Source organism: Denticeps clupeoides, chromosome 12, assembly GCF_900700375.1.
Source record: "Denticeps clupeoides chromosome 12, fDenClu1.1, whole genome shotgun sequence".
NCBI classification, from domain to species: Eukaryota; Metazoa; Chordata; class Actinopteri; order Clupeiformes; family Denticipitidae; genus Denticeps; species Denticeps clupeoides.
The window spans coordinates 18,759,236-18,787,199 of record NC_041718.1 but is presented as its reverse complement, the minus strand read 5'-3'; the positions used below and the strand labels follow the sequence as shown (position 1 = coordinate 18,787,199).

Below are 27,964 nucleotides of genomic sequence, written 5' to 3'. Positions count from 1 at the left end.
CCGCCCCCCCAGTCGCAGGCCACCGGGGAGCTTCACGAGTCCCGGTGCGGGGACGAGACGCGCCGATCCTGGAATAAAGCATCATCGTCATCGGCCGCAACATGACGGTGGACTTCGAGGAGAGCGTAAAAGACTCGCCCAGGTTCCGGTAAGACGCGTTATAATGATACTTATAATGGTACTTAACGACAAATTAAATATTGAATATATTTTTATTTGAATGTCGTGATGCCAGGGTCGACGAGGCGCGTGACCGCTGGTCCCTTGTGATTTAAAAGAGATTTTTTTCAGAATGACGCCAGAACACCATCAATAGCCAATAAAGAACCGGTAATCAATCAATCAATCTGAAAGGAAATATTCCAACAGGTGGCATGTGGATTCCTCTCCAACAGGGGATTTGCCTTCTAAGGCGGAGTGCAGAGTGTGGGTGTAGAGGGGTGTATGGTGTGGGTGGGTGGGTGTGTTACTGGCTTCTGGTCTGATTCCAGTCAGCTGGAACCTGGAGCAGAACCTGGAGGACGTCGGCCAGCAGGAAGCGACCAGTGCTGGTTCTGCCTGGTTCCGTTGTGACGGACGGGGGGGAGAACGCCGATTCTCTAATCACGCTTGCGATGAAGCTGAGGAATCTGAGTCTGTGTGTATCAGACGTGTTCCTGCATGTGAAGCTTGTTCTGCTGCTTTACTCGCAGTTCTGCTGATAGAGTCGTGCCATTCCAGCAGTAGCGATCCTTCTCCTCTTTAAGGTCACCTATAATCAAAGTTTATTTAACATTAATACGAGTTCCTCTAGCCTGTCTATGGTCCTGCAGTGGCTAGGAATGGCGATTGGTGTAAAGAGTGTTTGGTCATTCTGCTCTGCCTTTCACAGAGTGGCAGCTCAGACGGTCGGATCTGGAATTTGTCCCCTTATGATGTCATAAGGGGAAAGGTTACCTCCCGTTTCTCATGCTTTTTCCGCCCACCCCGAGAAATTATTCTCTCTACCGACCGTCATGGCCTCCAAACGTGTGAAGCATTGCAGTTGCTCGGTGATTGGATGTAAAAATGAGCCCTGAGTTGGTGAATGATGTTGATGACATCATCTTCTATTGGCCGCTCTCCTCCTCATCCCGCCTCTCTCCTCCTCATTAGCATTTAAAGCTACAGACACAGAAACGGCGCGTCCTGGGAAATCTCGTTGTGGGACTGGATCACAGTGGCTGAAATTCTGCGCCAAGACTGAATTCCGGAAAGAGACGTCAGATACAGTATTAGTGGACCAAAAAAAACTATATAAAAGCAAAAAAAATTATAATAATATCAAGGGACCTTTAATCAATTTTGTTAAACACTCAACACTCCCATCTGTACAACCTGGTTTCTTGATTGCAGAAACAGAAACTGAAAACAGAAACACAAAATCCAATAATACTGGTTCTGCATCTGAAGGTTAGAATTATTGTAATTTTCTTATTTTAATGATTATTGGTGGGATATTATGATTACGTCGTTTTTGTGGAATATTTGACATTTGTGTGGTATAATGTGTGTTGTGTGGATGTGAGGGTTAAACTGCAGGTTCTAAGCGTTATCAAGGTTAAACATGGTTATCTTGTACATGAAGGGGAACATTTTATTCTGGGAACAGAACCAGTCACCTTGTTGCGTTCTGGACTGTTGCTGGGAGCGACCTTTGGGGTCACATGGGGTCGCGGACGCTCGTCAGGCGATGAGTCTCTCTCATGGCAGGAGCCCGTTCTGTCACGTCATGAATTTGTCCCCTGTTCCACGCTGCAGGCCTGGACCTGCGAGGGGAGCGGAACACACCCTGAGACGCGCCACCACTCTCCCTTTCACTTTGGGTTTTACTTTACTGCTATTAAAGATTCCTTTCAGTTCACAGTACCGTCAGAACTGATCGAGGACGTCGCCATTTCCTAATCAAATTATAATAATTCAAACAAAAAATTTCATAAATGCCCCGGTAGACCTGAGATGAACAGAAGATTTCTAATATCAATGGGAAGATTTAGTTTTTTTGATGTCTGATATGAATGCCTGAACTCTCAGAGTTTTTGGTGCTGTGACCCCGACCCCCTGCTGCTGTGAGGTCAGTCGATCGCTTGAAACTTCAAAAGTTCAAAGGTCAAATTTACTTATAAAGCACCTGAAAATGACACAGTTGACCAAACTGCTCTACACAGACAAAAGAAAAGAGAGAGACGGTGAATAAAAAGAATAGCAACCAATAAAACAATAAAAACCAGGGTGGTAGTTGCCTAGTGGGTAACACACTCTATGAACCAGAAGACCCAGGTTCAAACCCCACTTACTACCATTGTGTCCCAGAGCAAGACACTTAACCCTGAGTGTCTCCAGGGGGGGACTGTCCCTGTAACTACTGAACTACTGATTGTAAGTTGCTCTGGATAAGGGCGTCTGGTAAATGCTGTAAATGTAATCACAATAAAACGGTAAAACCAACATCTCAGACAGATTTACAAGCCAAGGAGAAAAAATGTGTTTTGAGGGAACTCTTAAAAGCAGGAAAGGATTTGGCCTGCCTGATGTTCAAAGCGTCTGAAAAAGCTCGGTCACCCCTGAGTTTCCGCCTTGTCTTGGGCACGACGAACAATGAATGTTCTGCCGACCTGAGAGCACGTGGAGGAGCGTACGACTGAAGCAGATTGGACAGATGATGTGGGGCAAGGCCATGAAGACAAACAAAAGAATTTAAAAAGCAATCTGATATCGAACCGGGTGCCGATGTAACGATGCTAGAACTGGAGTGCTCCTTGTAGTGTAATGTTACGCTTGTGTTTCGTCGTACCAGTTAAAAGCCGCGCAGCAGCATTTTGGACCAACTGAAGTCGATCAAGTGACCTCTGGTTCAGCCCAACATGAAGTGCATTGCAGCAGTCCAGACGATTCGTAATAAAAGCGTGGACTAAAATCTCAAAGTGACGCAGAGAGAGAAGTGGCTTGACTCTGGACAGTTGTCTCGGTTGAAAAAAAGATGGCTTTGACCACTGAGCTGGTCTGTGCATCGAATGTCAATGCGCTGTCCAGTCTAACTACCAATTTTTTTTTCACTTAGATAATAAACCTTAATAATCATTTGATTATTACAACAACAACATCCGGAACAAAGAACTGATGGATGAATCGGGACGATATCTAGACTCAAAGTGGCTCCCGTGTTTTACGCCGTAAACTGGATTACTGGTTCCGGGTTCCGTCTCTCGCGTCCTGGATTTCAGAGCGCGGGCGGAGCTGCTGTGCGCTTCCTGATGAAACCTCCCATGAGCCTCTGTGACGCTTCTCTGGTACCTGCATCAGTATGAAATCTGGTGTTTGTGTGTGTCCCATCCAATCAGAACCCAGCACGGGTCCCTGGCCCGTTCTGATCTGCTCAGTGAGGGTGAACGTGGACATTCTGTCCTCTGTTCGGTTGGATGGCCTGCAGGTGAAGCCTGAAATCTCAGTGGCTCATAAGCGAGTTGAATCTCGGCCGTAATTCTGCCCTCAGTGTTTATTAGGAACCCGTTCTGCAGCAGGAAGTGCGTTTGTCTGCCTTTATTCCAAGTGAAAGGAGCGTCTGACGGACCAGGGCGTGTTTTCCGGCTCCACACAAATCCAGAGGAATGTTTCTGTAGCTGAGATAAATCCAGAGATTAGTGCATTTGCCGGGATTCCGGTGAAGCAACGCCGCGACCTGGAGAGTCCACATGTCTACGGACTGCCTATAACCTTCTATCCATCATGCGAATCTCGGAGATACAGATCATAGATGAGCAGACGGCGCCACGGTCTGGGCCGCGGCAGGCCACGCCCTATTTGCCATTTTCTATAAAGCAGACTGGATTTACAGGTTTACTGCACGTCTTTGGTTTTCAGTCTGGTTTCCGCGGTCTGTACTGATGAATTCTGTTGAGCAGTAATTCATATTCTGCCACAGTGACTCGGGAATTGATTTTTTGTATTTATAATTATCGCGTTGGCCCTCTTAATGGAGAAAGAATTGGGCTGTTTCTGGAACTGAAACAGTTGCAGGGCAGTGGTGTCCTAGTGGGTAAGGAAACAGAATCCCGAACCCGAACCACCAAGGTGCCACTGAGGTGCCACTGAGCAAAGCACCGTCCCCACACGCTCACCAAGGGTGATGGTTAAAGGCAGAGGACACGTTTCGCTGTGTCACCGTGTGCTGTGCTGCTGTGTTTCAAATGACAGTCACTTCACTTTCATATTTCTAATCGGAACCTAGATATGGCAATAATAGTGCATCGATTTGATGAATGAACGGCTTCCATCTTACAGTGTGATCACCCACTGGCCAGCAGTTTTACTGGTCAGGTTGTGTTGAATGGTCATGTGAGACAGACGGACCAATCACGTGTTCACTTCTTATCTTACCATTTTTATTCTGCACCTACTCCACCCCAGAGTTTCTTATACTTTTTTCTTATACTTTTAAACTAGCTATGCATCTGCATAACAGAATCAGCTGTTCGGCTCTGCTGGGTGAGACGGCTGAAGCGGACAGGAAGCCGACCGTCTGGACAGTTCTGGACGCCGTAGACGTCCGTAGCTCTGCATCTTGTCCTTGACTGAGCGGCTCTGTGGATTTGAGGGCGTGGGTGACATCATGTGTCTCCACTCCAACCTGTTGAGGTCAGAAGGAAAGTCTTCTGCCCAGAGGACATTCATTGTGCAATCTGCAAAAAAATGAGAACCCGCCCTCGGAAACAAATCACACAGACGGAACAGGAAGAGCCGAAGCGCTCCGGTTCTGTGTCGGTGCGCCTACAGATCTCGGGTCAGAAACATATTTGCACACACGGAGCAGTCGAGATTCCTCCAGGCTGACGAAGGCGTTGATGGACACCTCTAGCTCCGTCCTGAACTGGAGATGACAGACGACAGGAATGTGGTGCTGTGTTTGCATGCCAGCGGAAACAGGCCACGCCCACTCGCCCACGCTCTCCTCGCTCACCTTAGGTGTGTTGGTGTTCAATACGCGGTGTGATTTATAACAAAACCATGGATGTGCAGATGTTTTTTTTTATTTCATATCGATCTTTATATTGGTCTGTCCCCTAATACTGTACCTTTCCGAAATTCAGCGTTGGTGCAGATTTACTGCCACTTTGATCCAGTCCCACAATGAGATTTCCCAGGACGCGCCGCTCCGGTGCCTGTAGCTTTAAATGCTAATGAGGAGGAGAGAGGCGGGACAAGGAGGATAGTGGCCTGTAGAAGTTGAGAGAAATGACGTCATCAACACCATTCACAGACAGGAAGTTGTGTCTGCGTTTTTCCAGAAAAATTAATTGACTCAGTCTTGCGTGATGGAACTAAATTAATACATTTCTGCTAAATTTTACATCCAATCACCGAGCATCTGCAATGCCTCGTATGTTTGGAAGCATTGACGGTCGGTGGAGAGGATGTTTTAGGGGAGAGGTGGAAAAAGCAGGAGAAACGGGAGGTATCCTTTCCCCTTATGACGTCATAAGGGGGCCAAATTCCAGATGGGACCATCTGAGCTGCTGCTCTCTGAACGGTGAAGCGGGATGACCAAATGTCTCTTTATACATATCGCCATTTCTGGCCACTGCAGGACCATAGACAGGCTCGGGGAACTCGTATTAAGTCCCATTTTCATGATAGGTGACCTTTAAACCAGTAAAGATGAAGTTCCTTTAATGTTCTGTGTTCCTGCCCTCGGTGGAAGTCTCTGCTTTCCTCCATCATGTACACAAAGCTGCTGTAAATATTTACCTCCATCCTGAACTGGAGCTGGATTTGAGGAGAACAGAGTTTTTCCATCTTCACATGCTCCTCTGTCGTTCCTCTGTCCTCGTGCAGCTCGTGGACGACACTGATGCCTGAGTAAACACACAAACGCAGACCCTGTAACAGAACTTGTTCATAAGCACTGACCAGGCCCGTGTGCGTCGGGTTCGGGTTCTGCGCGTGGTTCTGATGTTCTGCAGGCTCTCTGTGTGGATCCGTTCATTACGCTGCCGGAGACAGTTGATCTTATTGAACAGAGCCGCCGCTGTTCAGACGGGGATGAAGACGTTCCCTGTCCCCACGGTTCCCAGTTTGTTTACGAACAGTCGGACCTTTGTGAGCGGGTCGACGGGGCGAGTGTACGATGCGCCGGATGAAGATCGTGGCTGTCCCCCCCCCCACAATGCAGCTGGGGCCGATGGGTGTACAGCGGGCGCCCTGTGGACATGCTCAGAACGAAATAGCAGAGGAGGGTGTTTTATTGATGATGACGTTTGGATGGACTGCTGTGCCGGACTGAAACGCTGGTTCCTGTGATCATGTGAGAATACACACACACACACACACACACACACACACACCGCCTAATTAACTCAGCAGATGTTTTCTCCGTCTTTCGGGAGCAAATCAGAGGAAGAACGACAGACAGAGCGACAGACATGGGGCAGCGATGTGACAGACTGTCTGGTTTCTTTGGCAACCGATTCTTGGTAACCAAAATGCTGAAGGGAGAAAAGCGAGACATCGCAGAGGGTGCGGTTGCCATGGTGACAGACCGGTGGACCTTTTGCATGACGCGCTGAGCAGTCTTCGTTCGCACAGCCTGCAGTGGCCAATCACAAAAACCCGTTCACTTGTTGCCTACAAGGTGCTGCGTGTTCCTCACCGCGTTCCTTGCTCCACATCCTGGATCTCCATGTGAGCCTCAGCTGTCCCGGTCCAGGATCACAGAAATGCGTAGGAAATGTCCAGGATCACAGAAATGAAGAGGACCTCGGTTCGCACAGCCTGTTTTCTGGGGAGTCTGGCTCTAGAACCTGGGCCCACCCGGTCCCTGAGGTCCTGTCCAGCTCATCTCGCGTCACTACGCGAGTCATTCGTGTTTTTCGGGGACACACCTTATGGCCACTGAGGCTGTTTAATGCCAACATTCAATTTATCAGGATACGCTGCAATGCTGTACTTAAGGCTTTAATGTTGAGCTTTTCAAGATTTAAACTAAAAGTTTAGAAAGTGTTCAAGCCATTCAATTTTGAAACAGAATATATTATATACTATTTATATGCAATGGTCTTGCTTTATTAAGGATCTTGTGTCCCATGAAGCTGGTAAACTGTTTAATTATTTTTTTGTGTCGTTGTTTTCCCAAATTCATGAGATTGAAGAACACATAAAGAACAAAACACATTTTCAATGGCAATGAGCATCACACAAGGGTTAAAAATACCGAAAAAAAACGTGCGTTTACATGCGTGATGAAACGCCTCGACCTGGATGAGGGACCCGTCCGTTTTTATAGAAAGAGGATCACACTACTACTTAGCTACTTTCGGCAAACGAAAGGAGACTAAAAATTCCTTCTTCACGGGGTCTCCGATTCCAATCATCTCTGTTCTCCGTTGTTGTCCCTGGCTGGTGGAACAACCTGCCCTCCTCCACACGACTAGCCGAGACTATCACCACTTTTAAGAAGCAGGTGAAAACCCTCTTATTCAAAAAATATTACAGACAAATCTAACACTTACACATGCACATGTGTATACATTGCACAAACAATACAAAAATGTATAAAAACATTATAATTTTTCTTAGTCTAGCACCTAACAATCTCTGAGCATGCTCTTCACTGACAAGTCTAAACCTTATCAGGGCTCTTAGTTTGTAAACTCAATATTCTGTAGAAATCGATTGAGAATTGCTGGTGTCTTCCTCTTGTAAGTCGCTTTGGATAAAAGCGTCTGCTAAATAAAGTAAAGTAAAGTAAAGTAAAGATCTGAGGTCTAAACTGCTCTCAGTCAAAACACGTGTGTGTGTGTGTGTGTGTGTGTGTGTGTGTGTGAGAAGAAAGCAGACCTTCATACATCACCACGTTTCATTTCTTGGAACTATGTGTGTTCGTTCATGTATCTGCACACGCCACATTGATTAGCTGTGGCTCTGTGACGGGGAGCACAACCTGACCTTTCAGACTTGCAGGGGGTGGAGCTGCATTCTGAGTGACCCTTGGGTGCACAGGCCTGAATTATTTAGGTGTGTGTTTGTGTTTGTGTGCAGCTAATGGAAGAGGTGGAGAGGGAGTTTAGAGCAGCTGTGCCCCCAACACACTGACCTCTGACCCAGATTGACCAGCCACCAGGGTCAAACTCTGACCTGTTAAAGGGGCTGCCACTGTCCGTTAATGTGTGGAGGGAACGGTTTGGCTCAGGGAAATTATTGCTGCATTCATGTGGGTCTGGGTAACTGAAGCATTTTAAAGATGCCTACATTTTAATGACCTCTGACCTTTATGTAATTTCATCACCATCAGTGATGGAACCAGCAGAGACGGACTGGGGATGAAGCACCGATGGGACAGTCAGTGTGTTATGGTTTAATGTGACTAATGTTCTTATATGGAAGTGTGCACCTACCAGTGTTGGGTCTAGGACAGGGGTGTCCAAACCCCTGTTTCAGTGAGGGCCACATGTGTCTGGAATGGATATAGAGTATTCTTAAGTATATAAGGTAACAATAATACAATAATAAGATAACCTTGTTTTAATTATGAAATGGTTTTGACTAAAAGGAAAATGTTGTTTTGTCTGTTCTAGGTACTTGTACAAAGAGACTAAAATTAGACAAAAATGTCATCTGTTTTCGGTGACTAAAATTAGACTAAAATAGTAATGGATAATTCTGACTAAAACATGATTTTTAGTCAACTGAAACTTGACTAGACTAGAATGACTATTGATGCGACTAAGCCTAATAAAGACTAAAATGACAGCTGGATGCTAAAACTAGACTAAAACTTAAATTAAGACAGGCCACCAAAAACAACTATAGCCTTGCTTCAGACACACATCAAATAAAAACGCTGGACGCATTTGGTATGTGAAGGATGCACTGACACCAACTGCAGGCTCACTCTACCCTGGAAGGACGTCCCTCTCTGTATCACTCCTGTAGGGCCTGTCAAAGCCCATTGAGATGGATGCCTGAAGAGCTCAGATGCTCTTCAGGCATCCATCCTGTATAAAACCATGGGATTCAGAGGGCCATGCTGGGTGTGTTCTGTATATGACTTTAGTGACTCAGTTGACAGAAATCACCAGTACTGATGGAAAACTTTAATAAATGCAGTTGAGATTTGAACACGTGACTCTTCAGTTTCTTTTCGCTTCTCCACCCGCTAGGCCACCAGAGCCAGAGCAGTAGTTTTGCATAAAATCAACTTGAAGTGTGATGACATCCTGTTACTTTTGTTCCCACAGGGCGAACATTGACGAAGTGGAGACAGACGTGGTGGAGGTTGAAGCCAAACTAGATAAGGTACGTGCTGAATGTGTTTTTTTTCCCTATCTCAGCTCTTAGCTTGTTGGTGGCTCTTTATTTTGAGGCTCTATGCTGCCTTTTTCAACTCTGCAAATCGGCAACCTTGCTGTCGGCAAGTGGTTTGGCAAATCTTTGGATGTTCGTATTGGACATAAGCACAGAGATGTGCCAGCTGCACGTTTTTTTTGTTACTTACGCTTTTTGCTTTGCCCCATGTGTCAAGTCCTCAAAATAGGGCCCTCGGCATAAGCGGCCAGTAAGGGTTTGATAGGGGCTTTTTTGGAGAAGCCTCAGGCTTACGCCAATCAGAATGTAACTGCCAGCCCACCTGGCCACGGTAATAATGACCCAGTGTTGGCAGAGTGAAGTGTGCATGGTGATCATGTTATGTCGCGTGCGTCACTGAACTTTGACCTCAACAAACTACTAACTTTGACCAACAAACTAACAGTTCGATCTCAGCTGCTGACCCCATGACCTGTTCACTGACCACTGATGGTCCCTGGTGCCACAGCTGCAGCCCCCGTGGTTCCACAGCTTCCAGTGCACCAAGGATAATGGGTTATGTGCGCAGCTGGGAATATGAGAAATGGCGCACATGAATCTTCCGAGAGCGCCGCAGCACCAAAGACTTATGGGGGATTTGAGGGAACAGATGGTGTGAATGGTGTCTCTGTGTGACATTTACTGAGATCTTCTGTTAAAGGTTAAAATCTCACTCTGGGTTCTTCAGAGGCCGTAATGCAGCTCAACAGACCGCACATTCGCCACGATAATACACAAAGCAGCTCTGCATCATTCGGCCATCTGGACAAACTTTTCACAGCATGAGTCACTGAACTTTTAAACATTTCACCAAGACAACAAAAAAAAGTGTACACACCCCTGTTTTTGTGATTTAATGCAAAAAAAATCTAGTTTTGGAACGACCCAGCCAGGACCTAGACCTAGATCCAATAGAAAATTTTTGGGGTGACCTGGCCTCACAACGTGACAGATTTGGAACACATTTGTAAGGAAGACTGAGTAAGATGTCAAGATGGGCAGATATGAACAAAGTATTTATTAAGGGTGTGCACCATTTTTTACATTTCACCAAGGGTGTACACTTCTTGTAGCCACTTTGTGGGTCTCAAACCTGTGAAATGGGTTATGTAGGGTAGGACATTTTGGCTTCACTTGACCACCTTGACAGTGGTGATGGATTTTTCCTTGAGGTTTCATCTTATGAAGGTGCATATGATGATGACCAGAGTGTGAAGAACTCTCAGGAAACCCTGTTCCTCCTCTCACCAACTCACGCTGTGCTGCTGTATTAGTGTTACTAACATATTACGACTATTTTCATATTATATAATCTATATACTATATATACTAAATAAACACATATACTGATATTTACATTTACAGCATTTATCAGACGCCCTTATCCAGAGCGACTTACAATCAGTAGTTACAGGGACAGTCCCCCCCTGGAGACACTCAGGGTTAAGTGTCTTGCTCAGGGACACAATGGTAGTAAGTGGGGTTTGAACCTGGGTCTTATGGTTCATAGGCGAGTGTGTTACCCACTAGGCTACTATGATATATTATCCTATTGCTGCTACGTGTCCATCTGGTATTTGTTGACCTGCACTGTATTACTGGTCACTTTTTTGTGTTGTGCGCTGTTTTAAATCTCCATTTGCAGTCTGTGTACTTGTATATGATGAGATGACGATTAAGTTGACATTGACTGAACGGTGGGAGTGTAGTGCTGCGACGTCCTCTCTGTGACTGGAACTTTCTCTGCCTGCTGCTCGCGTCTCTGCTTTATTCCCACCACAGGATCATGGTGGCGTCGGGGGCCGCAGCTCCTCCCGCCCTGTCATTTCCAGCGTAATGCTGTCATTTGGTTCATTTCATCCCACCGAATTCTGTCATTATGCGTGAGAATGTGCTGCTGCGCCCAGAACAGAGTGTGTGTTTCTCTGCCTAATGTCGGCGTTCTCCTCCTCATCTCCACCTCTCAGCTGGTGAAGCTCTGCAGCGGGATGATTGACGCCGGTCGAGCGTACGTCAGTGCCAACAAGCAGTTTGTGAGCGGAGTTCGGGACCTGTCCCAGCAGTGCAGGAAGGAGGGGATGGTCTCGGTAAGTCGTTTGGATGGGCCTGGCGTGTGTGTGTGTGTGTGTGTGTGTGTGTTGATCTGAAACCTGTTTCTGCCTGGATTGCAGGAGTGTCTGCAGAAGTGTGGCGAGAGTCTTCAGGAAATCATCAACTACCACATGGTACGGTGCTGACACCATCACATGTTCCTCCACAGAGGTCATCCAGAGATTAGAATGAGTGCAGGAACCATGTGAGAACATTACAGAAACAGGGGTCAAGAACAGGGTCGAGAACAGGCATTAAAAGTAAATAATGAGACTTCTGTCCATGTCTGGTGAAGGTCGGGTGAAAAATGGGCGTGAGCTGCTCACATCTGCCATAATTGGAAACACAAGAGGCAGAAGAGAAGGAACGTGTCTCCACGGCAACCGTTAGCGTGGCTCACCTCCTCGGAGAGGAAATTCCTGCCCACGGCCATGCGGCCCTGTGGTTTCTTCTGTAATTGCCGACCCGGAGAGTCTTTATCCCTTCATGCTGGCTTTTTAAGATGCTTGTTGTGGGCCGTGGCGCTAATCGTCTGGGGCTCTTTTGTCCTCTGAGCTGTACAGAACTGATCTTTCGACTTAATCTACTCTCGTACAAACTCTGAGAAGTTAATCCGACACTCAGGTCAGATCCCTGCCACTCCACGGTCCGGGAATTATTCAGTCAAAACGAGGAGAGAAAATACTCGCTTTCCTGTGCTGTCATTTTGCGCTATTAAATCACAAGGTGTCATTACACTAAATACTCTGGCTACAAAACCCAGACCTGCGTCAGCTTCAGCTCTAACGACCACAGCCCAACTGTTTATGCCAGGACCTGTGGCCAACAACTTCATCACGCTTCAAAATGATTCTGAGCAGAACACAGTCCTGACGTGAGTGTGGATCAAGACACAGAAAGACTTTTTAACAATACATAGAATTATATTACACTACATATATTAAACAACATTACATTAAATTACACAATGATTAAAAAAAACGTGTCCTCCGCTTTTAACCATCACTCTTGGTGAGCAGTGGGCAGCCATGATAGGCGCCCGGGGAGCAGTGTGTGGGGATGGTGACTTTGCTCAGTGGCACCTCAGTGGCACCTTGGCGGATTGGGGTTCGAACCGGCAACCTTCTGATTACGGGGCCACTCCCTTAACCGCTAAGCCACCACTGCCTGTGTAATTACATTACACTAAACTGTATTACATTAAAGTATGTTATGTTATAAAGTAAGTAATGTAATACAATTATGTATTAATTGTATTACACAACATTAAGCTCTGTTACATTGCAGTAAACTACACTACATTGCATTATTTTATAATATATTACACTAGCCTACTTTAATACATTCTATTTAGTTACATTGTTAGTTCTAAAGAACATAACCAGAGTAACGGGTCATCTACATGGCCCCCAGACAAGTGCTGAGATGGGCTTACTGCTGCACGTGTCACTTCCTCTTCCTCCCGCTGTGATGGATGCAGGAGTTGGTTTCGTCTCCATATGGGGAGCATCTGGTCCAGCTTGGTCTGAGCAGACACATGAGCTGCTGCTGCTGCTCCACCCTGGGTGTTTGGTGTCTGGGGTGTCAGTCGGGTGGCGCACACACACACACACACACACACACACACACACATCTGTCCAAACTCACTGTACGTTGCTGGGCGGGCTTTTGCCGTAAGAGAGAATTCAAACCTAAACGGACCAATTAGAGGGGTCCAACATCCTGCCGACCACCGTGAGACATCTCTACTCTACTCTGTTTATTCTGGGTCCAGACTGCTGCAGCCATCAGGGTGAGAACTGGGTGGAGGAACGCTGTGAGTCAGTGTTCCTGTACACACACACACACACACACACACACACACCACACTAAGGCCATGCTTAACTCTCGCTGTGTTGCCTCAATGTCACAGGTGATGAAACACTAATAACCAACACTCCCTGTGAAGCGAAATGCTGCTGCGCCATCTAGTGGTCACATTACAATATGAACTTCCCTTGTTTTCTTTTGGATTTTTTGCATCTCTTCTCACCAGTGTGTGTCTGATTGTGTTCTGGTCACAGATCCTCTTTGATCAGGCCCAGAGGTCCATCAAACAGCAGCTCAACTCCTTCATTAAAGAGTGAGTCTCTTATACGTTACATTTCTCCCGCTTACTTGCTTGTCACCGTTGTCATGTTGACTAACGTGGCTCCGTGTGTCCAACAGGGACATCCGCAAGTTCAAGGAGACGAAGAAGCAGTTCGACCGAGTGCGTGAAGACATGGAGATGGCTCAGGTGAAGAACGCTCAGGTGCCACGAAACAAACCGCACGAGGCGGAGGAGGCGTCCGGCGCCCTCGTCATGTCCCGCAAGGCCTTCCGGCACCTGGCCCTCGACTACGTCCTACAGGTGTGTGCAGCAACACCTCCATCAGTTGAGATCTTCTCACGTCTTTAGGTTCATTTGAATGTGACCGGTGCTTCAGCCGGGGCTACCAGCTGATTAATCAGTCACCACAAGGTGGCGCCACAGTGCAACGAGAAGTGTTCACAGACCTGTTTTTACACACCTGTACTGGGGAATGAGCGCCTGTTCTTAGTGTTGCCAGGTTGGACTGGTTTTAATTTCATCTTTTGTTAAATTTGGACTGGAAATACGCCATTCCACTTGCCCAGGAGTTCCCATGCATGTCCTGGGAGACCAGCTTGCTGACCAAACTTGGCAACCCTGTGCTGTCTATTTCAGATCAACGTTCTTCAGGCAAAGAAGAAGTTTGAAGTTTTACATGCGGTGAGTATTTACTCCCGTTCTGCGTGGTTCTGTTCACGTTATGTGTGGGTTTTTCTACACTTCTCTTCACGTGCCCTCCGCCTCATGTCCAACAGATGCTGTCCTTCATGCAAGCCCAGCACACCCTGTTCCAGCAAGGCTACAGCCTGCTGGACGACATTGACCCCTACATGAAGAAACTGGCAGCTGAGGTGAGAACTGTGGTCCAACAGACCGCCAATTCTACTGGCAGGAAACATGCACAGTGTGCATATGTGTGCCTGCATCATGAACTTTATCTATTTACTGTGTGTGTGTAGATGAGATAAGAGTACAAGATAAGAGCAGCAGAAAATAGAGAATATACTGACTGTATAACATAAAAAATTCCAGATTATAAAAAGTCTAGACAAAACTGTGAATGAGATAATTAAAAACATGAATATCTGTATCGGTATAAATATTTATATTTGTGTACCTCTGCATATGTAGAATATATGCAAGTGTACATAAGAAAAACACTAGATGTCTGTTTGTTAGTATGTGTGTGTGTATTTGCACCTGCATCATGAACTGTGTCTATTTACTGTGTGTGTGTGTGTGTGTGTGTGTGTTTAGAGTGTGTGTGTATATGCACCTGCGTATTCAGTTCAGTGCATCATGGTCTTGTATGGGGCAGCGGTGGCCTAGCGGTTAAGGAAGCAGCCCCGTAATCAGAAGGTTGCCGGTTCGAATCCCGATCGAATCCCGCTGCTCACCAAGGGTGATGGTTAAAAGCAGAGGACACGTTTCATTTTGTCATCGTGTGCTGTGCTGCAGTGTTTCGCAACGACAATCACTTCACTTTCACTTGTATTAATTTTTCTGTCTGTCTGTGTGGCTCCCCACTCCAGCTGGACCAGCTGGTCATCGACTCGGCCGTGGAGAAGAGGGACATGGAGCACAAACACGCAATCATCCAGCAGAGGGTCAGCACCTCCTTTTGTCTCACCCCTTCTTTCTTCCGCAGGTTCCTTGATCTGAAAATCTCTAGTTCTACCTGTGGTTCTTAGTCTCTCTTGCTGACAACACTTTTACTCAGGCAGCCCTCAGAGACATGAAGGCTGTGTCTGTCCATCAAACTCGTTCTGCACTAAGTTGTAGACACACGCACACACCCACAGAGGTCCAGCTCGACACCATGAGGATTCTGCACCTCTCTGTATCACAGCCAAGCACAGTCCTAATGGGGCCTAATGGAGATGCTGGAGGATGCTGTGTCCTGCTTTCATGGAACAGAAATAATTAAATAACTGCTGCAGAAGAAGTGGCCTGAAATGCAGAGGAACCTTCTGTTTTGATTAAATATTTAGTGAAAATATGAAGTCATAGACTTCTTACATTTATAACTCATTGTAATGACTGTAGTGAAATATTAACATGTTGTCTCCATCTCTTCCCTTCTTTTCTTCCTCCATGGACCCTCACTGTTGACTTGTGGAACGAATCACCTCTACACAGACCCTCATGCAGGCAAGTGGCTGAAATGTGGGTGGTAGTAGCCTAGTGGTGTAACACACTCGCCTATGAACCAGAAGACCCAGGTTCAAATCCCACTTACTACCATTGTGTCTCTGAGCAAGACATTTAACCCTAAGTTGCTCCGGGGGGGGGGACTGTCCCTGTATCTACTGATTGTAAGTCGCTCTGGATAAGGGCATTTGATAAATGCTGTAATTGTAAATGTAAAATGTGTGTGTGTTATATAAAGGGGGAGGAGCCTGTAGGGTTGATTGACAGCTCTCACACACCCTATTTCCTCATCCTGTGCAATTTAAACCCCCCTTCTGTCAATCCATCACAGTCACGTACCATCACAATATGTCACTGGACGTGACCACGCCCACTTCCCACATTCCCAAATATTCCTAATGTAAAAATCCAGTGTGTAGATTGGTGTGAATCATGGTCGTGTGGGCAGCAGTGAACACAAAGAGCAGGAACCCAGTCGGCCTGCTGATCTGCAACATAGAGACGCCACATGGACCTGTGGACAAGGAAGGGATGTAAAACTGAGAGGAAGAGAAGGGGGCAGGGCTCGGCTCACCACGCAAGAGTTTTTTCATTCATTTTCTGGTCAGAACGCATGAAGAGCAGGTTCTGCAGATCTGGGATCTGGTCACATTTTTAACCAGTAACTGGACAGCCGGTACCTGCAGCGCATGGATCATGGAGGATTTGGGTTTTTTTTTTAGAGAATGAGTGCAGCGTGTTCCCCTGCACTAATCACCTCCTGGTCCATGAGAGCAGTAAGCATCAGGGATGTCCTGCAGAGACGGCTCAGGATTAAATGGCATCAGTGTGCCAGGTTCCAGTGGCAGATGGTCCTGTTGCAGGACGGAGAACGCGCTGAATTAGATCCCGCCATGTGGTGTCCATTCACCGCAAGCATTTTTCACACTGATCACCCCACGCTTACCTGCCTCTTCTTTTTTAATACTGTCTCATGGGAATACACCATGAATCCCATATACTGGGACAGACAGACTACAGATAATTCATTCATAAAATACTGCTAATAAATCACTATTTCAGGTAAAGTTTTTGGTTATTTTATCAGAAGCGTAATACTTTTCATGGACACAGGGACAGACAGAGTCTCGGCTTGAACCGTGGACACCGATCTGCTGACCTTCCCTGAAGATTAACTGCCTGGCCCCGCCCCCTCTCTGAACAGCCTGCAGGTGGGTGGGGCAACACATCCCAAACCCCCAGCAACAGATGAAATAAGAGCGAGAGGTGACCCACTGTTCTTGTTCAGCCTCGGGGCTGCCCCTCAGAGCCATGATGGAATCCTGTTAGAATCATGACGGAACTGTGTTAGGTCCATTATAGAACCATACCATGTTCGTTCCATGACGGAACTGTTTTAGGTTCATGCCGGAACCGTGTTAGGTATAACACGTTAGGTTACGGAACCGTACCATGTTAGTTCCATGACAGAATTCTGTTAGATTCATGACGGAACCGCGTTAGGTCCGTTTTGGAACCGTACAATGTTAGGTCTATGACTGAACCATGTTAGATTCATGAGAGAACCATTCTAGGTCCGTTACGGAACCGTACCATGTTAGTTCCATGACGGAATTCTGTTAGATTCATGACGGAACCGTGTTAGGTCCGTTATGGAACTGTACAATGTTAGGTCCATGACAGAACCATGTTAGATTCATGACAGAACCAATCCAGGTCCGTTACGGAACCGTACCATGTTCGTTCCATGAAGGAAACATGTTAGGTCCATGACAGAACCATGTTAGATTCATGGCAGAACCATTCTAGGTCCGTTACGGAACCATACCATATTACTTTCATGCCGGAACCGTGTTAGGTTCATGCTGGAACCGTGTTAGTTCCATGACGGAACCGTGTCAGGTTCATGCCGGAACTGTGTTAGGTCCGTGACGGATCCGTGTTAGATTCATGACGGAACCATTTTAGGTCCATTACGAAACCATACCATGTTCCATGACGGAAACGTGTTAGGTTCATTACAGAACCGTGTTAGGTCCATGACAGAACCATGTTAGATTCATGACAGAACCATTTTAGGTCCATTACGAAACCATACCATGTTCCATGACAGAAACGTGTGAGGTTCATGCCAGAACCGTGTTAGGTCCATGACAGAACCGTGTTAGATTCATGACGGAACCATTTTAGGTCCATTACGAAACCGTACCATATTAATTCCATGACGGAGACATGTTAGGTCAATGCCGTAACTGTGTTAGTTCCATGACGGAAATGTGTTAGGTCAATGCCGTAACTGTGTTAGTTCCATGACGGAAATGTGTTAGGTACATGACGAAAAAGTTTGAGATTCATGATGGAACTGTGGAACCATGCTAGATTCATGACAGAACTGTGTTGGGTCCCTTACGGACCATGTACCATGGTACAACTGTACCATGTTGGTTCCATGATGTGTTAGATTCCGTGTTAGATTCATGCTGGAACTGTGTTAGGTCCTTGACGAAACCTTGTTAGATTCACAATGGAACCATGTTAGTTGGAATTTGTTAGTTCCTATGAAGATGTGTTAGTTCAGATCAGAACTAGGTTTTTTTCGACAGAACCGTCGGCGGGAGTGTGAGGTTCTCTCCATCTGCAGAGCCTGCCTGTGGATTTCTGTCGCCCATCCTGTGGAAGATCTATGGTCTCCTGCTCCGAGACGCATCTGCTCCTCACACATGCACACACAGCACAAAGCTGCAGCTTAAATTGTGGCACCCGTGGGACCGAGTTGTCCATTCTTTCACACTGCTGTGGCATGTTTAGTGCAACATGGCAGGTGTGCAGGCCTGAGTGAGCGCTTATATGTGTGTGTTGACATACGTGTGTCTGACAAACCTCTCATTCACTTTCCTCGCTGGAAGTGTGGAAGGTTTCCTGCGTGTCCATGCTGCAGACGTTCTGGCTTCCACTTGTTCCGTTTTTTTTTTTTTGTTTGGAACTAGAGCCCCAGTTCAAATCTCATGAGAAGAAGCACTGACTGAAGTGCTGGTGTGTGTGTGTGTGTGGAGGTGTTTTATGCCCTGCTGGTCCTTGAGGACCCATCATTCCCGCCTGATTAACCAGGAACAGTCAGGCAGATGGAAGCCGCTCATTACGGAACTCCGCTCCAGCTCCGTGCCGGGGCGTGGGGTGGTGGGACCGGCCCGGTGAGATCGTAAATCCGGTGGGTGCAGACGGGGTGGTGAAAAAAAACTGCCTCCCTGCAGGCACTTTCCCAAAAAGACTTATCTCTGAAACCGTACCGAATGCGCAGCCCCCGAGCACGGTTATATTTTATTACTTTATTTGTATTAATGTCGTCATCGCACCATTCAGATGTTTAAATTCCCTCTCCTCAAGTGGACATGAAAACCGCCGCCATGGCAACACGAGCGGACTGGCCGCTAGAGGCCCGCGCGTGGCGGAGGTCACGGTGGAGGTCACGGCCGGCAGCTGTATGCTAATCGTGGCGTATTAAGCGGCGCCGCGCGCGACACGCCGTACGCAGAGGAGCGCGAGCGGCAGAGAGAAGGTCTGAAATGCGTCTGGATACCAAGTGGTTCAAAATGAAGCTATTCGGCAGGCTGGAGTTCAGCCCGGTGAGTTCATAATAATAATAATAATGATAATAATAATGATAATAAAAGTAGTCAGTTACAGATAAAGTTAAAGATTTTAATAGTGTAACACAATGTATTCATCTATACTACCGTCTCATATATTTTAAATAATTTACCAAAAAGATTCAAACACAATTTAGAAATGTTAATAAAAACCTCGAGCCCTGGGCACACCGATCTCGTTATCAGTGTTAATATCGATCCTTGGTTGCTGGCAATATGATTTCCATTAGAATATAAATGCCGTGTGTTGTGTTCCGTGCATGTGATGTCCAGTCAAGAATAAAGATGTCCTGCTCAAGCGTTGCAGACAACACAGTTTTAAAAAAAAACAGGAGAGACAGGAACATTACAGCAGGCAAACGGAACCATTAAAAAGTTTAGAGTCGTTTTTGATGGGAAACTGTTTGGCGCATTAAAAGACATCGGATGGTTCATGTTGTAAATGACTCTATGTCAGTAAATGATGGAATATCTGCATACTTTATCAGCAACAATTGGTCTTGAGTTCCAATGGAATTCGGTGTGCGGTAACCCATGTTCGTTGACCCTTCTTTTCAATTATCTTAGTGGAGATGAAAACATTTGTGCTGTTTTAAAGAGTAGTGCATCAGCAGATCACGTGGATTTGACTAGTTCTTTATTATCCTTTTTGTATTTTTTTTTCGTGGAAAAAACAGGAACTTTTAATAGGTAGTGTATGTCTATTATCATCATATTATTATGTTATTATATTGAACAGGTCATCGTGGTACGTCATCGAGTCTTTTGAAATGGTTTGGCCAGTTCCCGCAAATTATTCCAATGTGTGACGTGTCCTGCACACCCGGGCTGGGATTTGTGAAATGTGTCTATGTCCTGCTCAGTGGCATCATGGGAGACTCTTTGGTCACCAGTTTGTCCGTTTCTGTCTGTCTGCGCGGCAGGACTTTTCGTACGATGACCCCAGGGCGGAGTTCGACATTGACGCCCCGAACGGAGTGGTGATGGAGGGATACCTGTTCAAGAGGGCCAGCAACGCCTTCAAAACGTGGAACAGGTGAGAACGTCACTCACCTAGTAATGATGTGTCCCGATACTCCTTCATGCACCCTCTTTCACTACCATGGCTTATTCTCACTAGTGTGTGTGCTCCTCTGGTCTCCTCTCAGACGCTGGTTCTCCATACAGAACAGTCAGCTGGTGTATCAGAAGAGATTGAAGGTAAAGAACCAGCCACCGTAACTGAGACCCCGTCCACACAAGAATGTTTTTCTGCAAAACGGTAAAATTTTCAGGGGCGCCAGAACTGTTATTTTCTGAAACGTGTGTACATGACATATCAGCCCAACTTCCAACCTGACCTTTAACCCCGAACGCATCCTACATACAACACGTTCATGATTGTTCAGCACGTTCAGAAATACCTTTGTCCTGGAACATTTTTGACGTGTTTAAGATGAGACGATAAATAAATGAGATGCATCATGTTACGATAACTATAGCAAAATATATCATGTAATAAAATTGACGAGTAAAAATAAGACTAAATATGGTTTAAACAATAAAAACTATACTAAAATGTCTCTTTATTTTCGTTGGCAAAAACAAGACGAGACGTTATTTTCATCTCACTACATACAAGTACACAGAGAGATGAGATTGTGAAGCTTTGGAGATTCACAGTGTGCAAAATGACATGCAAATGGAATAACACACGACACAAAAACTTGACAAAGGACATTGTGCACTGACCCATAAAATAGTGCAGGTCGAGACAAACTAGACAAACCAGGCAGACAAGTGGCAGCAATATGACAGCATATCAGTGTGTGGATGTATTTAGTATATAGTGTCAATTGTACTATATTGACCGGGTTAAATAGAATTGCATTAGTAAAAAAAGAAGAGATTAAAATACAATTTTCATTGACTAGTTCTTGTTGACTAAAACTAGACTAAAATATTAAAATATAAAAAGTTAAGACGAAAACAACCATAGTTACTAGTAGTGACGAGTTGTGTTAGTGTATGTGTTCGGTACAGCGTGTAAGTGTGTGTTGGTGCAGGACTCTCTGACGGTGGTGGTGGAGGATCTGAGGCTCTGCTCTGTGAAACCCTGTGAGGACATAGAGAGGAGGTTCTGCTTCGAGGTGGTGTCCCCAACAAAGTGAGTGTTTCTCTTTCTTCTAGGGTGTGTGTGTTTCTGGGAAACGTCGTGTGTATAAGTGCACGTAATAACGCCACGATCCGTATTATTCCTCAGGAGCTGCATGCTGCAGGCAGAGTCGGAGAAGCTCCGCCAGGCCTGGGTCCAGGCAGTTCAGGCCAGCATCGCCTCGGCATACAGAGAGACCAGCGACGCCTACGGCGGCGAGGTCCGTGGCAGTGGTGCCGCATTTCAAATTTCAAATTCAAATTCAAATTCAAATTTTATTTGTCACATACACAGTCATAAACGGTATGATATGCAGTGAAATGCTTTGGTGACTGCTACAGACCACAGTATTGCAAATATTGAAAGTATACAGTGAAAACCAATATGCAAATATTGCAAACATAACCAAATATTACACTTTTATGTCTTTAACCTAAAACATAAAATATGTGCAACAGGTAGGGTGTGCAAATGGGGGAAGTCAAAGTATAAAGTAAAAAAATAATAAATGTGCAAGGTAAAAAGAGTTAAAAGTTTGTGCGAGGATTTCTGGGGGGATTGTGGTCCAGAAGTGATTGAAAGTGAAAATTGAAATTGAAAGAGAAGAAAATGCGTCCCATGAGTGTTTATTGGTTCACGTGTCACTTTTCCAGCTGGACCGGACAGCGTCTCCCTCCACCAGCAGCATCGAATCGGCCAGCGAGCCACGGGAGCGCAGCGTCCGCGGGGACACCGTCCTGCCGCGGGTCCTGTCGCTGCCTGGAAACGAGCTGTGCTGTGACTGCGGTCAGGCCGAGCCGCGCTGGGCCAGCATCAACCTCGGCATCCTGCTCTGCATCGAGTGTTCCGGCATCCACAGGTGGGATCGCCTGACTTCGTTACGCTTTTTAATCTGATCTATGCCTGGAATGATCCATGCTGCGGAACATGGACGGTTGGTTCTGACCTGAGTAGTGGGTGGACAGATGGGTGGCGTTAGATTAGAGGAAGTTCGCCCGCCTGTCACCAGCGGCACCTGTCCGTCTGCTCCCACTTCCTCCTTTTGTTCTTGAAATGAAAGAGGTGGGTGTTGGTGTGATTGCAGGAGTTTGGGGGTCCACTGCTCGAAGGTGCGATCTCTGACCCTGGACTCATGGGAGCCAGAGCTGCTGAAGGTCAGTTTACATTTACATTTACATTTACATTTACGGCATTTATCAGACGCCCTTATCCAGAGCGACTTACAATTAGTAGTTACAAGGGACAGTCCCCCTGGAGCAATTTAGGGTTAAGTGTCTTGCTCTGGGACACAATGGAAGTAAGTGGGATTTGAACCTGGGTCTTCTGGTTCATAGGCGACTGTGTTATACCAACTGGGCGACTACCACCCAGTTTAGAACATCTTTAGAACATTTAATTTCTTCTCCTTGTAATTTATTCATCTCCATGGAAACAGTGTATGTGTAATACATTTTTGGTGCTTTTTCCAGATGTTCTCACTGCAAGTTTCTCACCAGACTGAGCAAAGTCTGTCGTTTCAGCTCTTTATGAAACACTAATTGCTAAATGGTTTGAATGGAAGTGAAAGTGATTGTCATAGTGAAACACTGCAGCACAGCACACCGTGGCAAAACCAAACGTGTCCTCTGCTTTTAACCCATCACCCTTGGTGAGCAGTTTGTGGGGACATTGCATTGCTCAGTGGCACCTCGGGACTCGAACCGGCAACCTTCTGGTTACGGGTCTGTGTCCTAAACGATAGCCCATCCACTGATCTGAAATGTTGTACTTGTTTTTATTTCTTATTAGGCAACACAAAGTAAACACGGCCAATAAAGGGATCAGACTTAATTATAAGACTTAATCATAAGACTTAATCATAAGACTTAATTATAAGACTTAATTAAGACTTAATCGAATGGGTTATTGGTCAGAAAGGTGAACCTGCTCTGACGTGCTCTGACCAGGCAAAGTGATCCCGGCATTTCTAAGAAAATGTTGAGGCGCTGATGTTGAGATGTTCACCATTTCTCCCCTTCGCCCCTCTGCAGCTGATGTGTGAGCTGGGCAACACCCTCATGAACCAGATTTATGAAGGACGCTGTGAAGAGCAAGGCCTGAACAAACCCGGGCCCTCCAGCTCGCGGTAGGCGGACCGGTCGTTGCGGTACGCGGTGATTGTTCCGCGCTGGGTTCTGTTGTGCCCTGTGTGTTTGAGGACGTTGCCTCGTGTGTCGCGACAGGCAGGAGAAGGAGGCGTGGATCAAGGCGAAGTACGTGGAGAAGAAGTTCCTGAAAAAGATGTGTGGCTCGGAGGCCCTGCTCTCAGAGAGGAAGTTTCCGCGCTGGAACGTCAAGAAGTGCCACCGGAATCACAGTTCTGCCCGCAGGGTTCCCCGAACCCGACGGAAACACGATCCAGGAAGTGCATCACTTAATAACCTCACCTCAGGTCAGTTAGATGCTGAATTAAATTGTTCAAAATCCGTAATAACATTGGATAAGTAAATTGTTTCAAATTCAATTCATATGTTGATACAGTTGCTCTAAATGTCTAGATGTTGCTTTGGTGAATTTATGGATGTGTGTAGCTCAGTTGAATATGGTTCCTTTTCCCCTCAGCCGCCGCAGCGAACGTCAGGCGCGAGTCTCTCTTCTGTCCTGACGAGCTGGACTCGCTCTTCTCCTACTTTGACACCAGGTCCGGACCCCGCAGTAAGTCACACCTCTGAAGACATTGAGCATGATTAAAATAGTGACGATGGGGCGTGGCGTATGGTAGTTAACGTGTCCCCCCTCTGCTTGGCGCTTGTTGGCCCAGCGGGTCTGAGCAGTGACAGTGGCCTCGGTGGCAGCACCGATGGCAGTACCGACATCCTGGTGTTCGGCCCCATGGTGGACAGTGTCACAGAGGAGGGTAAGCGGACAACGATTATTAAGAAGATCAAACATATTTATTGATAATCATATTTATTTTTACATAATGTCAAAAATTACGTTTTATGGAGGAAAAAAGGCATCTCGTGTCTTCATTGTACAAATATGTCAAGATATTCAATTATTTTCAGATGGTGAGGATTCTGAGGACGAGTCCAACGGGGAGGTGGAGCTGGAGCAGGAGTCGTCGGACCCCGAGGACCAGCGGGAGCTCCACCCAGGGGCGCTGCTGCACAAAGCCTCGCTGGCGCGGAGCCTGCCCGCCATGGCCAAGGCGCTGGCGCACGGCGCCGACGTCAACTCCGTTGGCGATGAGAGCGAGGGGCGGAGCCCGCTGATCCAGGCTGTGATCGGGGTGAGTCTGACCTCAGATCAGCGGACGGTGCGGTACGTCCGGGCGGCCGTGTTCATTACGCCTCCGCTCCCCAGGGGTCGCTGATCGCCTGTGAGTTCCTGCTGCAGAACGGCGCCGACGTGAATCAGAGGGACGGACGAGGCAGAGGACCCCTCCATCACGCCACGGCCCTTGGACACACAGGGTGGGTGCAGGGACGAGGTTAAAGGTCACATGCCGAGATTTTGAAAGTGCAGCACGTCGCAGAACTCAACTCTGCTTGCAGGCAGGTGTGTTTGTTCTTGAAGAGGGGCGCATCACAGACGGAGGAGGACGACGATGGACGGGTCCCTCTGAACGTCGCGGTGCAGACGGCCAACGCCGACATAGTCACCCTGTAGGTGCTGAGCTGCACAGAGCGAGGCGATGCGGCCAGAAATGGACGGAATTGATGCTGATGTGGTCTCTCCTGTTCAGGCTGCGGTTGGCGCGGATGAACGAGGAGATGCGGGAGACGGACGGGCCGCTCGGGCAGCCAGGTCAATACCCCGTCAGCAGCCCCACCGAGCAGCAGTACAGGAAGTGCATTCAGGAGTTCATCTGCCTCACCATAGACGAGTGCAGCTACAGTCAGTAGGGCGGGTGGGGGAGGCAGAAGACGGTGCTGACCGCAGCGTCCAGACCTTCCGCATCAAGTCCAGCCAGTGTTGTTGTTCTGATTCGGTCCAGTCAGAGCAGCCTCCTGCGACCGCACCATGCCGTCTGTGGGTTCTGTAGGACAGGAAGTGAATTCTTTTCGGCAGGGGCACCAGGTTGCGTGACTCTTTTGTGCACCTTTCATTCCTTTAGTCCTGTCTGTCACCGTAATGCAGAATCAGGGTAGCCCTGTACCTGCAACAAGACGGTCCCATCTAGGCATGATGGGAGACTAGGCACATGATTTGCCTGTTAAAATAAGCCTTAATTTAAGAAGGAATGCTGCTTTCTTTTGTTGGCAGCGTTGGAGTCCATCTTTGGGTATTTCTGCTTCGTCTAAGAAGCTCTCTAGAGACATTATTTTAGCTTGGGTTAACTTATGAGCAAAATCTTTTAGACCTCAAAACTTTGAAAGAGACTTTGAAAGTGTTGGAAAGAGGCTCAGCCAGGGAGTGACTGGGTGATGATCTGGTCATTCTTCTAGATAAAGCACTCCGATAGTAAATAAAATGTCCAATACTTTTACCAGTGTCTGAACCAGTGGTAGGCGAACTGCTGGAGTACAGGGTCCCGGTTTAATTCACGCGAGGACGATTGCCGCTTTGTTTTCCGAATCAGCCACATGGCCGCAGTGCCTCACCTGTTCCGGGGCTGTAGTGTCCGGTGGAAGGTCTCCTGTCCACTTTGTGTGTTTCTGATTATCAGCTAATTGAAATGTATTTATAGAAATGTTGATTATGAAGTGTTTCACACGTTTACTGAGATTTGACACACACACAAGTGACATGGACTTTACCCTAAATGTGTTGGTAACATGATTGTTTTTTTTGTTTTTTTATCTAAAATGATAAATTATTAAAGGTACCCCTACCATGAAATTTCACTTTGTGAGATTATTTAACATTAATAGGACTGCCCCTATCCTGTCTGTCGTCCTGCAGTGGCTAGAAATGGCGATATGTGTACAGCGTGCTATGTAGGGCTGAAACAAGTATTCGAATAACTGATTTGATTGATTTGAATACAAAAAAAAATTAGATTCAAGGTAAATTCTTTGCCTCGAGGCCTCGTTTAATTAGTCACCAAAGTCCATCTATTATCGTATCCTGTATGTAATTCTGCACCAGGGCTGAATTTCCGAAAATATACTTACAATATATACAGTATTAAGGGACCTTTAAAATAAAAGCAAAAATAATAATAAGGGACCTTTAAAAAAAGAATGTTGTGTTCATATGATGAACCACCTGCTCTTAAGTGTTAGTTTCTCCATGTTGTAGACATCATCAGCATCTCAGACATGCCTCTGTTTTATACCTGGTGGTGGTGGTGTAGGGTTGGGTCTGTAGTGAGACTACCTCTATGTGATCTGTTCTTGGATAATTTATTGTCTGTGACATTTCTCCTGGTGTCTGGGGAAAAATAAAAAAAAAATGTAAAAATTCATTCTCGCCGCTCTGTTTCTCTTTCCTCTGGAACAAAATCGGGGCTTCTGAGTTTCTCACATGCATGGTAGCACTGAAATAATTAAAAGTCCCATTCATCAGCTTGGAGAACATCGGCCATCATTAACACAGCTGGAGCTCCAGCATCGCAGCTCTGTGCAGCTTCTCATGTTTTTGTTGTTACTCAGCAGATACAGAGGCGGATGTTGTCACCCAGAAAAATAAAGCCAAGGAATTTCGGGATCGAGTGAGTGAAATTACCAGGATTTCATTACTGGTTGTGGGGCTCTGCTGGTGGTTTGGGAAATTCAAGATTTTGGAAATGCATAATGGGGTGCTTCACAGTCGTAATTCGGTGCTTCTGTCCCAATCAGCAAATAATGTTTCGGTTTATCATTCGAATGAAATCTCTTTGGAGACTCACCACACCCCCTGTTGTAGGCCGCCCATTCATCCCTAACATCAGTTGGCAGTTTCCGGACCTGGCGTCTCACGTCACCCAAAAGCTGAGGAGCAGAAGAGTTTCTGGATTGGTCCCCACTGTATGAGACCCCCTGTTTTATGTTAAGCTCTCAAGAAACACTAATTCATTAAAATCACTGAACGGTCATGCCCACCTGACGGGAAAGAAATTTGTAAAATATGTACATTTTTGTTCTTGATAAAAAGAAATTAAACCCGTCCACTGTCTCTCCATCTGCGAATTTGATGCCCGTTTGTTTGTATTCTGTTGTTTTCATGTGAATTTGTCACACGTATATCTATATACACGTGGCAGAAATAAGATGCATTCAGTGCTATGCAAAAGTCACCAATACAAACCAATGAAAACAAAGCAGTTTTGTTAACGTCACAAAAAAAAAAACCCTGAAGCATCAAATCTAACCATTGACCAAATATTGATGTCATTGTTGAGAAGATGAAAACTTTCACTACTGATTTCACTACTGACTAATGATGTTGTGAATGCACTGCATGTGATTCCTCTAGAACAATTACAGTGATGACACTGGTGGTATGGGCGGTAGTGGCCTAGCGGGTAACACACTCGCCTGTGAACCAGAAGACCCAGGTTCAAAT

General features: G+C 46.4%; 1 protein-coding gene across 5 annotated transcripts; it reads left to right on the top strand.

Annotated features, from left to right (window-relative positions):
- The first annotated feature begins 3 nt into the window (after positions 1-3).
- On the top strand, positions 4-27,580 carry LOC114800536 (arf-GAP with coiled-coil, ANK repeat and PH domain-containing protein 3-like). Of its 5 annotated transcripts, none has more exons than XM_028998026.1 (26): positions 4-148; positions 9,252-9,309; positions 11,325-11,444; positions 11,529-11,582; positions 13,512-13,570; positions 13,657-13,840; positions 14,177-14,221; positions 14,317-14,412; positions 15,094-15,168; positions 15,701-15,712; positions 20,283-20,395; positions 20,508-20,559; positions 21,405-21,505; positions 21,602-21,713; positions 22,147-22,352; positions 22,578-22,647; positions 23,524-23,618; positions 23,716-23,924; positions 24,095-24,187; positions 24,294-24,389; positions 24,541-24,764; positions 24,839-24,948; positions 25,030-25,140; positions 25,221-25,282; positions 27,073-27,131; positions 27,326-27,580. In XM_028998026.1, the coding sequence occupies exons 1-26, from the start codon at positions 102-104 to the stop codon at positions 27,392-27,394; spliced, it is 2,532 nt and encodes an 843-aa protein (XP_028853859.1). In that variant the 5' UTR covers positions 4-101; the 3' UTR covers positions 27,395-27,580. The 5 variants fall into 5 exon arrangements, with proteins under 5 accessions (XP_028853859.1, XP_028853858.1, XP_028853857.1 ...); XM_028998025.1 differs by having other exon boundaries at positions 24,288-24,389; positions 27,076-27,131; XM_028998024.1 differs by having other exon boundaries at positions 24,288-24,389.
- The last annotated feature ends 384 nt before the right edge of the window (positions 27,581-27,964 follow it).